The sequence below is a fragment of the Dendropsophus ebraccatus genome, chromosome 6 (assembly GCF_027789765.1).
Source record: "Dendropsophus ebraccatus isolate aDenEbr1 chromosome 6, aDenEbr1.pat, whole genome shotgun sequence".
Lineage (NCBI taxonomy): Eukaryota > Metazoa > Chordata > Amphibia > Anura > Hylidae > Dendropsophus > Dendropsophus ebraccatus.
In genome coordinates, this window is record NC_091459.1 from 97,313,525 (window position 1) to 97,326,472 (window position 12,948).

Here is a 12,948-nt window from a genome sequence, read left to right on the forward strand (position 1 = left end):
GGAGGTCCACCCGGCAGTCAGATCGGCGATCACTGTATAGAGTCTGCACAGGCAGGCTCTATGCAATGATCGCAGATTACACTGATCAATGCTATGCTATGGCATAGCAATGATCAGTGTAAGAAATCCAATGTAAAAATGTTAAAGTCCCCTGAGGGGGCATAAAAAGTGTAAAAAAATAAATAAAGTTTTGAAAAACACACCATAGCTCCTCCCCAATAAAAGTTAAAATCACCCCCCTTTCCCATTTTATAAATAAAACACATAAAAATAAACATAATATACCGTAGCATACGTAATCATCCGACCTAATGAAATTAATCAATATTGTTCCGGCACGGTGAACGGCGTAAACAAAAAGCGGTAAAAAACACCAGGATTGATTATTTTAATTACATTTTATTTCAAATAAAATTTATAAAAATTGATCAATACATCTCATTTACACAAATATGGCATTAATAAAAACTAGGGTTTATAGCACAAAATGACACCCCATACAGCCCCATACGTGAAAAAATGGAAACGCTATAAGAGTAAAAAAAAAAAAAAAGGGCCATTGTAATCACACCTATTTGCAAAAAAAAAGTTTTACTGTTAATAAAAATAGTAAAACATTATAAAAGCTATGTAAAATGCATATTGCTGTATTCAGACTGACCTAGAGAATAAAGATAAAACGTCAGTTTTACTGTAAAGTGCATTACATAAACACAGAACCCCCCCCCCCCACAGTTTGCTAAAATAAATGATATTTTGGGGGTTTCGTCATACAAGATATGGTAGATCAAAAGGCGCCTTTACAAAGTACACCTGTTCCTGAAAAAAACAAGCCCTTACAGGGCCCAGTAGCTGGAAAAATAAAAGAGTTAAGGCTCTTTTATTTAAAAACGAAAACGCTAAATTGAAAATTGTCCCTGTCCTTAAGGGGTTAATGAGCACAACGTGTTTTGGCACACACATATAATGGAGCCTTTCTCCAGCATGTGATAAGAAAGTACAACCTGAGCATATGTAAGTATCTAGATGACCCTATTGTTTCACTTCCGGGTAGAGATGAGCGAACCTCGAGCCCCGAACATTCGACATTTGATTAGTGGCGGCTGCTGAACTTGGATAAAGCTCTAAGGTTGTCTGGAAAACATGGATACAGCCAATGACTATATCCATGATTCCCACATAGCCTTAGGGCTTTATCCAAGTTCAGCAGCCTCCGCTAATCAAATGCCGAACAATCGGGTTCGGATCGACTCGAGCATGCTCCAGGTTCGCTCATCTCTACTTCCGGGTCATCTCAGGGAGAGCCAGCACAAATGAACTACTAAAGACCTACTAAAAAAAACTGTAAAAAAAAAATAAAAAAATCAAGGAGTGTAAGTTAATTTGCATTTATTAATATATCCTCCTTTTTAGAATGACTATTATTAACATGTGTCCACTTTTTAATGTTATTCACTGTAATATTATTGTTTGTCTTACATGTTTTATATGTTTTTTTTAGTAGTTTTTTTAGTACTATTTGTGCTGGTTCTCCCTGAGATGACCCGGAAGTGAAACAATAGGGTCATCTAGACCAGCGCTTCTCAAACTTTTTCTACTGATGCTTCACCCAACAGACCAAGGCAATGATTGGGCCTCACCAGACTAACCAAGAGGGTGCCTGGGCCTCACTATCTGTGGTAAAAGTTCATTTAAAAGCTGAAAATAATGCTTGGGCTAGCTTACACTCATCTACCAAGCTCTATATACTAATAAAGTAAGTATGAAGTAAATGAATAATGTAATAAGGACTGTGCAGATCATTGTTACTTTTTTGACAACTGTCTCCCCAGCTGGGCCTCACCAACAACTAGGGGGCGCCTCACTGGTGAGGACCGTCTCACAGTTTGAGAAGCACTGATCTACACACTTACATATGCTGAGGTTGTACTTTGTTATGACATGCTTGAGAAAGGCTCAGTTATATTTGAGTGCCAAAACAAGTTGCACTTTTTTTTGCTCCTGAATTGATGGCCCATCTCAACTGCGTTTAACACAGACTGAGGTAACCGCTCACCTGCGCTTGGGATTTCATAGAGGATCAAGTGGCACGATAGGTCTGGATCGAGCCATTCTGCCTTACCCATTCAAGTGAATGGTGGTTAGCTGCAATACCAAATAGGCAACTGCATTAAAGCTGATACAACCTTGTAAAACATTACTTTGTGAGTTGGCATGGTAGGCCTGAGCTTGTACACAGAATTTAATATGCAGTGTAAAGTAGTAGACCAGCAGCATGAGCTTGTTATAAAACAGGAACGTGGATTTCAGACTGTCAAAGGGTATGCTCACACACCAATGAAAAATCTCTGTGTATTTCCAAGGCTGACGACTCGCTAATCCGTTGCTCTTCCATGTGGAATATACAGATATAAGTGTGATACTACTGCCATTTGCCTTTTAAATCCACTGGTAGTTTTGGCTCACAGAATTGTCACAAAAAGTGCCTGTGTGAATAAAGTAGATGAAATTTTGAGGGGACCTTTAATATTTTTTAAAAACTCATAGTAGGGTGCACATTATTCCTTACAGTACACACCTCAGCTGCTTTAGAACCTCTTTCTATAGAGTAAGAAAAGCTTCCATTTCACCATTGATCAGACTCCAACAGATATATTCCTTTACTTTCTTACCTTCTTTTGTTGAAGAGTGTAAGAGAACTATTCCATTTATTTCTGTAAAAAAAAAAGGACTAGAAATAATCTGATTGACCAACATATACATATCAGTGGTTGATGCAACAATAAAAGGAAGTGTAACTAAAGCAATCTATGACACACAAACTTCTGCAGGAAGGCATGAGTACTGTGCACATTATGTAGTGGCACTCATCTCTATATAATCAGGTCAGGGAATTTATCAAGACCAGCATAACCCTAAATCCCAGCCCCCATGCCCCACATCGGATTCTCAGTAAATCCGGTGGATCCGAGGCAGTGTGACAGTCACAGATATTTACACTGGCTCTGTTGCTGGTGTACATTTTCACCATGATAAATCATGGGTGTGGGGAGGCTAAGGGCCCTATTCCACCGGACGATTATCGTTTGTATAATCGTTAACGATTAACAATCTCAAACGACCACTATTGCGAAAGACCTGAAAACGTTCACTCGTTTCCATGGAACGATAATCGTTACTTATGATCGTAATTACGATCGGTTTTGCTATTGCGTTCGTATCTATTGCGAATGACCGAAAGATGTCTTATTCGATGCGAACGTTTTGTGAACGAGCAACGATAAAAATAGGTCCAGGTCTTATAAAGCGATTAACGATTTCTCGTTCATTAATCGTTAACTGCATTTCAACCAAACGATTATCGATTAAATTCGAATGATTTAACGATAATCTGAACGATAATCGTCCGGTGGAATAGGGCCCTAAGTACGCGTCCCTGCAGACTGTATGTACAGAAAGCTTCTTTACAAAGGGGTAGGAGAGGATTAACACTCTCACAGTTCTTCTCTGTACCTGTCAGTGCAGCCTCTTGTTTTATGACTTTTAACCCGCCTAACACTTTTGTTCCTGTCAGTACTGCTGCACAGAGCTCCATATACTGCTGAGTTTTGGCAGGTCAGGTAAAAACAGTCAACCTTAACGTGGTGAGAGACCTCTGAGCCCCTTGTGACTGCTCTAGCTATGCCACTAACAGGAACACTAGTGAAGATTCAGAAAGACCAATCACCATCACCTGTGGCCAGAAGCTGCTCACTCATATACCTCACAAATAAGAAAGCCTGGAACACCGACCCCAAAGCTGAATAGTCCCTGTGTGATGCAGCACCGCAACACTTGTTCTCATGACAATAGAGGAATGTGTTTTGGCAGAAAAAGATGGCAGGTGAGGCAGGAACCGTTGCAGCACAGGAGTGAGTACAGGTAAGTTTGTGATCAATACAGGAATATTGGTAATTCCAAAAAGTTTGCTTATTTTCTCTTGCAATTGTAACACGGTGCATGGAGAAAGAAGTTATAAGTATATCTAATAAATTCACCAAACAAGTTAATGTTAAAACTGCAGCTCATGTTCTAATAGTTCTGGGCTTTGTTTAGCTCCATAAGTAATTTCTTAACAGGCTTTTAGGTCATCTCACTGTGACCTATTGAAGTAGCTATTTTTACCTAGAAACACATATGCTTTATTTATCTACATTTTTATTTGTCATTTAAATTAACTTAAGAAAGGCTAAAAATTTTGGATGTAATGTGTAACCTATGCATAATTCCTGGCATTAACATTTATAGAGCATAGCAAAATGCACAGTCAAGTGTCCTTTTCTTGGCTCATTAACATCTCGTTAGCACCATGGGCCATTGCACATGATGGTGCCATTATGGAAACAGACATCCAGGATAATTCAGCCCGCTCGCTTTATATCAGGACGGCGCTGTGATTAACGACTGTTGAAGTTGGCGCCATAAAATGGAAGGAACACGGCTTAGTGAACCTTAACCTAAAGGGAATTTATTTCAGATTGTAAAATTGCTGAAAGAGGAAGGACGAGTGAGCAGGTGATGTTAGGATCTGTGCACATACCCACATTTGTTACAAGCTGTTTTAATGTTGGTTTGACTGATTTATGGAATATTAGTACATGAATGTGAATACATCAAGGTCTTCGCTTGATACCATGGGAAGGCTACTGGCAGGATCCAGCTATGATAGATGTCCATTGCTCTACATCTCCTTGTCATTGATGGTGTAATTATAAAAGTAATTGCTTTGTTTGTTTGTTTTAGTGACAGTGTTGGCTATTTTCCATGAACTACATGTGGATACTGATCTGTATACCCTGCTGTTTGGAGAGAGTGTCCTCAACGATGCTGTTGCTATTGTCCTCACATAGTAAGTACTGTGTACTCTTCGTAGTTAATTTTTCTCTAATTTTCATTCACTTACTCTGTAAAGTAATGATCCTTTTTTCACATGTCACTTTAATAAAGTTATTTTATGTTGTAAGATAACATTCCAAAAATTTTTATACCACAAAAATTGAGACTAGGTATCATTTAAAACAACATATTTTATTTATTATAATGCAAAAAAAAGAAAAAAAAAATACACCAAAGACAGAAACCAGACCCAGTGAACACGTTTGCAGCATCATATATAAATAATGTCTATAGAACTCATTTTAATGGGGAAAAATGGGGTTATGACTCTCTTTATATGCTTCCAAGTGTCAATCTATCAATGTAACTGCTTCCACTTGGACAAAACAACAGCTAGTTTACACAAGGAAACACATAATGCGCATTACACCACACTCACCCACATATGCTTCTCAACTGTGCCACTGCAAGTCCCCCTTGACGTACGTTTCGCAATCACCACTTCATCAGGAAGGCATAACTAAACGGCCGTCTGCTCCCGCTATTTACGGGGAGATGCATGCGGCAGGTGACGTCGGCGCCAAAACGTACGTCGATGGGGACTTGCACTGGAACAGTTAAGCAGCATATCTGGGTGAATGGGGTGTAATGTGCATTATGTGTTTCCTTGTGTATACTAGCTGTTGTTTTGTCCATGTGGAAGCAGTTACATTGATTGACACACTGTGGATATATTGCAGAATTTTCTACCTAACTTCTATGCGGGAGTCACCTTTTGCTATGAACTTGCAGTTGCTGAGAATGTTGCAATAAAAGTAGTAAGCAAAAAATGCACAGCATTGCAGAAAATCTAGCATTTTCATCCTGTGAAATTGTACCCTAAAGGGGTACTCCGAGCAAGGGCCTTTTTTAATATATGCTCAAGTATGGGTTGTTAATAAATAATAAAGGACACTTAACTACCTGGCTGCCGCAGCGCCACCAGTATTTTACTGCTCCTTTCTGCTATTTGGCTGCTTCCGGGACCTGTTCTTGTAAGGTTGTAGGCCAGCTCAGCCAATCAGCGACAGAGGCAGGACATCACTGCAGACACTAATTGGCTGGGTGAAACTGCAGCATCTCAACAACAGGTCCTGGAAGTGGATGAATAGTGGGACGTAGCAGTAAGATACAGCGGCGTCACAGAAATCAGGGAGTTAGGTATCCTTCCTTATCCCCGAGCATATATCAAAAAATGCCCTTGCCCGGAGTACTTCTTTAAATGTATACAGAATAAATTGTGTTTAAACACTCAATTGTCATCACCTTCAGCTTTTCTGCTCTACACTGTTATTTGCTATTTTACGTTGTCTCTGCATTAGTGGGGTGAGCCTGCTGTTAAGTTTACAGCATATACATAGAAGAGGCAAACTTGCTTCCATATATCTCTGTAACACACCACCACAAGCACCAGCAGCATGGAAGACTTTATAGAGTAGTACCAAGGAGTCTCAGCTATGAACCTAGTCCTGGGGTTAAAAATTAAGCAGCTGAAGATCTTCTCGGTCTTCTTTTAGACTGCCTTCTTTCCTCTCCGTCCTCTGTAAACTTCGATGGGCCGCTGTAATCTAATTCATAAGTGTACTGATCCAAGATTTAAGCACTTTTTACAAAGGAAGAAAATAGCCTAATAACAGAAGAAAAGTGCACTTTTCCCTTAAGATATGATACAACGTTTTTTTTACAATCACTATGTAAAGTTTAGAATTATTAGTTTATGTATTTATCCAGCATGTTGCTGCACTATTTTTAAATAAATATATATATATATATATATATTGTAGAAGTGTCACTGGAAAAGTGTTCGAGGGGAGGTACATCTCACCCAGGCTACTGCATGTGGTGAGATCGTGAATCCAGGTGAGATCTGTCACTCAGTAGTATTATGCTGCTGAGTTGTTCTTTCCATCTTCCGGGCCTGGATTTACTGGAATGGTGGGTAGGTTGGTAGTGGGACCTGCCATTCCCTTCCCCCCGATCCAGTTCGGGTGTTGCAGTCAGGTGTGCCCTGATGAGCCTGCAACAAGTTAAAAGCTCCACAGAGCTACAGGGGAAGTCGCTCTCAGCCAGGAGGGAACAGCCTGCATGCTGGTTCTCCTGGGAGCAAGGAATACTGCCGCCGCTGGGGCCTATTCATACCCTGCGATACAGCCTATTGAAGTGTCAGACAGGTGACCTGCTTGTTAGTAAGTGCCTAGACGGGCAAGACCTATTTGTTTTGTTTTGTTTATAAAAGCACGGTGTTGCTAAATTTCTGTTTGCTGGACTGTTTATGCTGCAAATAAACGCCAAGCTCCTGTTTTATAAAACCAAGTCTGTTGTGAACTGTGTCCAAACACACCATTCCCCGGGAAGATCCCTACAATATATATATATATATATATATATATATATATATATATATATATATATATATATAATCTTTTACTTACCTGTCTGCAATTTCCAGTGTGCCCCTCAGGTGTCCCTGGTGTCCTGTACCTGCCGCCACTTTCGACAATCTTGGCAGCGACAGTCCGAACAGCCAATCTCTGACCGCGGCACTGTCCTGTCTTGGTCAGTGATTAGCTGAACAACCTGTCATTGCCAAGACATGTCCGTCTCAGAGGTGGCAGAGGCTGTGGTCTGCGAGGGACACTAGAGACGCTGCAGGAGTATGCCAGGAGACCATGGAGAGGGAAGCAGACGTTGTTTGTAATGCTTTATAATAGGGCAGCAACATATACAAGTTTTTGTAAGTGCCAGATAAGTGAATTTTCTATTGATGATGTTAGAAATTTAGATGACAACAATGTTAACAATGTTGGCTACAAACTGCAAAAACATTTTTTTTTTTTTTTTTTTAATTTAAAGTTTTTTTATTTTCAAAGACAAGAAAAGAAAGTATACAATACAAATGGGAACTCGGGACGGCAACTCCCTCTGGGGGGTAGGGGTAAATACAAGGAATGATGTAAATGCACAGAATGCAATCGTAATCGTGAACTGTAACAAAGAACAGTAGGAATGTCAGCATCCGTAACATGACTAGAAAAAAACGAGATCAGTATTCCGGTTGATCTCAGCATAAGTCATTACAAAAACAATGTACTATCATATGCAGGCTGTACTGCAGAGGTAGGAGAGACAGAAGCAAGAAGACGACAAACAAAACACACCGGACAGGAGAGGACAAGACAACAAGAGGATCATAAAAGAGAGGCTGTCCCTGGCGGCAAAAGAGGGGGGGGGCACCCTTCGGGCAACTAGGGACAGAAGGACGGTTTCAGGCCGTGGCGGTTCTATAAGAATCAGAATCCAGGAATAGGAGCCATTGGCCCCAAGTGGCCGTGTACCTCTTCACTGCTGCCGGGGTAACAGCAATGAGGTCCTCCATGTGATGTGTCTGGGCTATTTCCGCAAACCATTCGTCAATAGTCGGAGGGTCGACGGATTTCCATTTCCGAGGGAGGACTGACTTGGCAGCTTGGAGCAGATGGCGTGCCAGAGATTTTTTGAAGCGCGACTGGGCTGTGGGGAACATGAAAAACAGCGTTGCTTCAGGGGTATTAGGGATAGTGATGCCGGTAATTTCCTTAATGAGGCGCAAGACCGTGGGCCAAAATGACCGCAATTTGGGGCATCCCCACCAAATGTGTGTCATGGTGCCTCCCACGCCCCCACAACGCCAACAAATGTCAGGGACCAAGGGGTACCAGCGATGAAGGGCAGCTGGAACCCGGTACCAACGGGACAAAATCTTATAACTGGTCTCCTGTGTCTTACATGCCATAGTAGCTTTGTGAGATAGATAAAAAGCCTTTGACCATTGTTGAGGCGTAAAAGTTTTTCCCAATTCTGTCTCCCATGCCGAGCAGAAGGAGGGCAGATGGTCCAGTCTAGAGGAGAGCAACAGTTGATAAGAGAGAGAGATGGCATGCGGGGGACAGGAAGGCGCCACACACAACTTTTCAAAGTCCGACAACGTATTATGGAGAGCGTGAGTACGTGAGGTGGTCGTGTAGAAATGCTGCAGTTGAATATACTCAAACAGGTGTCTGGACAAGGGGGGTGCGGAGGGGAGAATGTCGGATAAGGGTAACAGTGCTCCCCGTTTGACTACGTGATAGAAGCGGAGAGGGGTGTCCCTGGGCGTGCCTAAGAAGGTCCGGGATATACCTGGTTGAAAGTCAGGGTTATCTGTGACGGGGGTCATAGGACCGCGACTATCCAACAGAGCACAAGGAGACCCGGTGGCCGGTAAAGATGCAAGAGTATGGCGAGTTGTGTAGGACAGAGGTGTGCGGTCTGCCAAGGTAGGGGACCATGTCCATGGGAGCGTGGACAAAGGCCGAGGGCACTGGGCCTGTGCCAACCGTACCCACAGCTTAGAAGTAGAATGATGAAACATGTCCAAGATCCTCACGTGGACACAAGATAGATAATAAAGGCGGCAATCTGGCAGACCAACCCCCCCCCCCCGCATCCTTAGGACGAGAAAGAACCTCGCGTCTGATTCTGGGATGGCCAGGGGACCAGACGAAGGAAGAAAAGCAATGCTGCACTTGTTTCCAAAAGGAAACGGGGATGCGGACTGGGATGGTCTGCAAGAGATAGAGCAGTCGAGGGAGAAGGGTCATTTTCAGGATATTAATTCTCCCGAACCAAGAGAAATCTTTCTTGGTCCAGGCTGTCAGGTCCGTTCGGAAACGGCCTAACAGAGGCAGGAAATTAGCATCAAAGAGTTGGGACAATGTGGGGGGGATGCGTATGCCCAGGTATGATATGCCTGCGGGGGGCCATGGAAAATTTTCCTGAAGAGAGCGCACCGTGGCGCTGTCCAAGGAGACATTGAGGGCTTCAGATTTAGCAAGGTTAATTTTAAAATTTGACCATACACCAAACCGGTCTAGTCGAGACATAAGGGAAGGGAGGGACAAGCGTGGGTTTGTGATATAAAGCAAGAGGTCGTCCGCGAAAGCGGAGCATTTATACTCGTGGGATCCAATGGTGATCCCCCGTATCTCTGGGTCAGAGCGGATGGTGGACATTAGATTTTCCATGATCAGGACATAAAGGAGGGGGGACAGGGGGCACCCCTGTCTCGTTCCATTGGAAATAGAAAAGGGTGCCGACAACGTGCCATTGATTTTCAACTGAGCGGAGGGAGTGTTATAAAGGGCTAGAATTTTCGAGAGGAAGGACGGGCCTATGCCCACACGTTGTAGGGTTTGTACCAGGGAGGACCACGAGACTCTATCAAAAGCCTTCTCGGCGTCTAAAGAGAGAACCATCAGGGGTACATTGTTAGATTGAGCGTAATGAATTATGTCTAATGTCTTGAGAGTATTATCGCGGGCCTCCCTCCCTGGTACAAAACCCACTTGGTCCGCATGGATGAGATCCGGCAGGTGTGGGTTCAGCCTGTTGGCAATTAGTTTGGCATAAAGTTTCAGGTCCACATTGAGGAGGGAGATGGGCCTGTAGCTCCCACAGGTCTGCGGGTCCTTCCCGGGTTTAGGAATAAGGGCGACATGGGCCATAGTAGTGTGTTGCGGAAAGGGGACGGAGTCGGATATGGAGTTGAAGGCCGAGAGCATGGTGGGGCCTAGGGATTCCTGAAGCACTTTGTAGAATTGGGCTGTCAGGCCGTCTGGGCCCGGGCTCTTCCCTCCCGGGAGTTGTGCAATAGCACAATTGAGTTCGTGCAACGCGAACGGCTCCTCCAGGGTTACTGCCGTATCGCTGGAGATCTAAGTAGCAATAGGAGGGGGAGAGAAGGGCTCAGGCACTGAGGCCGAGGGTTTAGGAAGATTATAAAGGGTAGTGTAGTAGGAATGGAATGTGGATGCTATTTCCGGGGTGATATGGGTAGTTACATTCGCAGTGGTCCGGATACAGGGGATATGCGATTGCGCCAGTTTGTCCCTTACAGCCCTCGCCAACATGCGTCCACACTTATTGCCATTTTCATAAAATTTACTACGACAGGACTGCAATAGACGGCCCCACGATGCCTCTAAGAGGCGTTTAACCTCAGAGCGTGCAGCTTGTAAGTCCCTCAGAATCGGGAGAGACAGAGCATGTTTGTGGGCGAGCTCAAGGGAGGAAACCTTAGCAAGCGCTTTTGTCAGGGAAGCCGCCTTCTCCCTCTTAAGTCTGGAACCGTGTTTAATGAGGACTCCTCGGAGGACACACTTGAGAGCTTCCCATTGAATAATAGGTGAAGTAGTATCCACAGCATGATCGGAACAAAAGTGCGTGACCGATTGTTTAAGGTCAGCAACACAAACGGTGTCCAAGAGGAGGGACTCATTCAAACGCCAGGTCCATTGAGGTTTGGACAGGAAAGGGAGTGTGAGGGAGCAGAAGACAGGGGCATGGTCTGACCATAAAATGTTGCCAATAGAGGTGTAGGAGAGCCATGGCAGGGCACTATGCTGTATGAGAATGTGGTCAATGCGACTATAAGTCCCATGGGGGTTGGAATAGAAACTATAGTCCCGATCAGCTGAGTGCGACAGCCGCCAGGCATCATAAAGTTGCAGCGACAGAAAGGCTCACTTGACCCTCTTTATGGCCGCGTAGGAGATAGACGATCGACCCGAGGAGTTATCCATAGACGGGTCCAAAGTTAAGATAAGGTCACCGCACAGGATTACAGTCCCCTTGACCACAGGTAGTGACAGCTCAATCAGATGGGTGAGAAAGGAAACCTGGTCATGATTCGGGGCATAGGCATTGATAATAGTGAAAACGTGACCATTAACAGATAAGGAGAGGATAAGGTACCTAGCCGCCGGGTCTGTAATGCAGTGAAGGATCTGGCAGGGCAAATTCTTATGTATGGCAATAGCCACTCCCTTGGTTCTAGCCTCGGGGTTGTTAGAGAAAAACCACTGAGTGTAATGTCTATGACGGATAGCGGGGGTGTGGTTGACCTTGAAATGTGTTTCCTGTAGACAGAGGACATGTACCTTTCTACGGTGGAAGTGATGTAGGATCTGTGATCGCTTCCCGGGTGTGTTCAGTCCCTGCACATTAAAAGAGGCAACATGAAGGTTCGCCATGGGGTGCGGGCAAGGGGCGTTACGGAGAGGGCCGTGGAGACCCTAAAGAAGGGCCGTCAGGGTCAACCGACTCTGGAAAAAAGGAAAAACAATTAGTGAAGGACAAACAGGGGGGTGGGGTAGGAAGGTGGGAGAACACAACACGAGTACAAATATACAAGCAGTAAGGAATAAAACTGCAGCGTATTCTCAACAAAAGCACAGCTGAAGGGCTACCAAACCAGAGAAAACTCGGGTCCGGTGTCCCACCTATGGGGGGAGAGAGGCAGACAAGTACCGTATGCGCAGTGCAGGGGGCTCCTCACAGACCTTGAGGAAAGTATGTTAAGGCAAACAAGCAAAACTTATGACTAACGGTTAAACATGGATAGAACTATGAGGGTTGTACCAGATATAGAACAGAACCTGCCCAGGGGAGGCAGAACAGAAAAAGGATGCAATATAGACAGATGTAGGGGGCAATATGAACAAGGTGTCAAACAGCAACAATCACTGTGTTAGAAAAGAGAGCATCGAAGGTCCCTCCACGGGAAGCATCTGCGGTGTTCCATTTCAGATGGCTCCATCTCATTTGCGCGATGACTCTGAGGGCCGAGGCGCAGGGGGCGAGGATCTACGGGGCCCGTGGCGATCTCGGAGGGAGTCCTTGAGTGATAGATGCTGGGTCTCTAGGTGAGAGAGGTCTCTTGGCACCCCGGGTCGAAGAGAGGAGGGAAGGCCATTCCGGGAGAGTGAGGCCAGTGATGTCAAGGTCCCTGAGGAAATCCGGAACATCAGCGGGGGCTCGTAGAGTGAGGGTGCGGCCATTCCGGCGGACAGTCAGCGCAAAAGGATAGCCCCAGCAAAAGGGTATATTGCGGTCTCTGAGAATGTCCAACAGGGGGCGCAGGGCCGCTCTCTGACCAGCGTGTGTCGGGAAAGGTCAGGCAGAATGAGGAGATGAGCCCCCCTATACACCACAGCACGTCGTTTGCGGGCCCTCAGG

At 44.5% G+C, this 12,948-nt stretch overlaps 1 protein-coding gene across 1 annotated transcript in view; it reads left to right on the forward strand.

The window, feature by feature from the left end:
- Positions 1–12,948, forward strand: part of SLC9A9 (solute carrier family 9 member A9) — a 540,762-nt gene that overhangs the window by 123,386 nt on the left and 404,428 nt on the right. Inside the window, exon 6 of the mRNA XM_069975404.1 lies at positions 4,783–4,888. Within this exon, the coding sequence (XP_069831505.1) occupies positions 4,783–4,888 (106 nt within the window). The remainder of the gene's footprint in view (positions 1–4,782; positions 4,889–12,948) is intronic.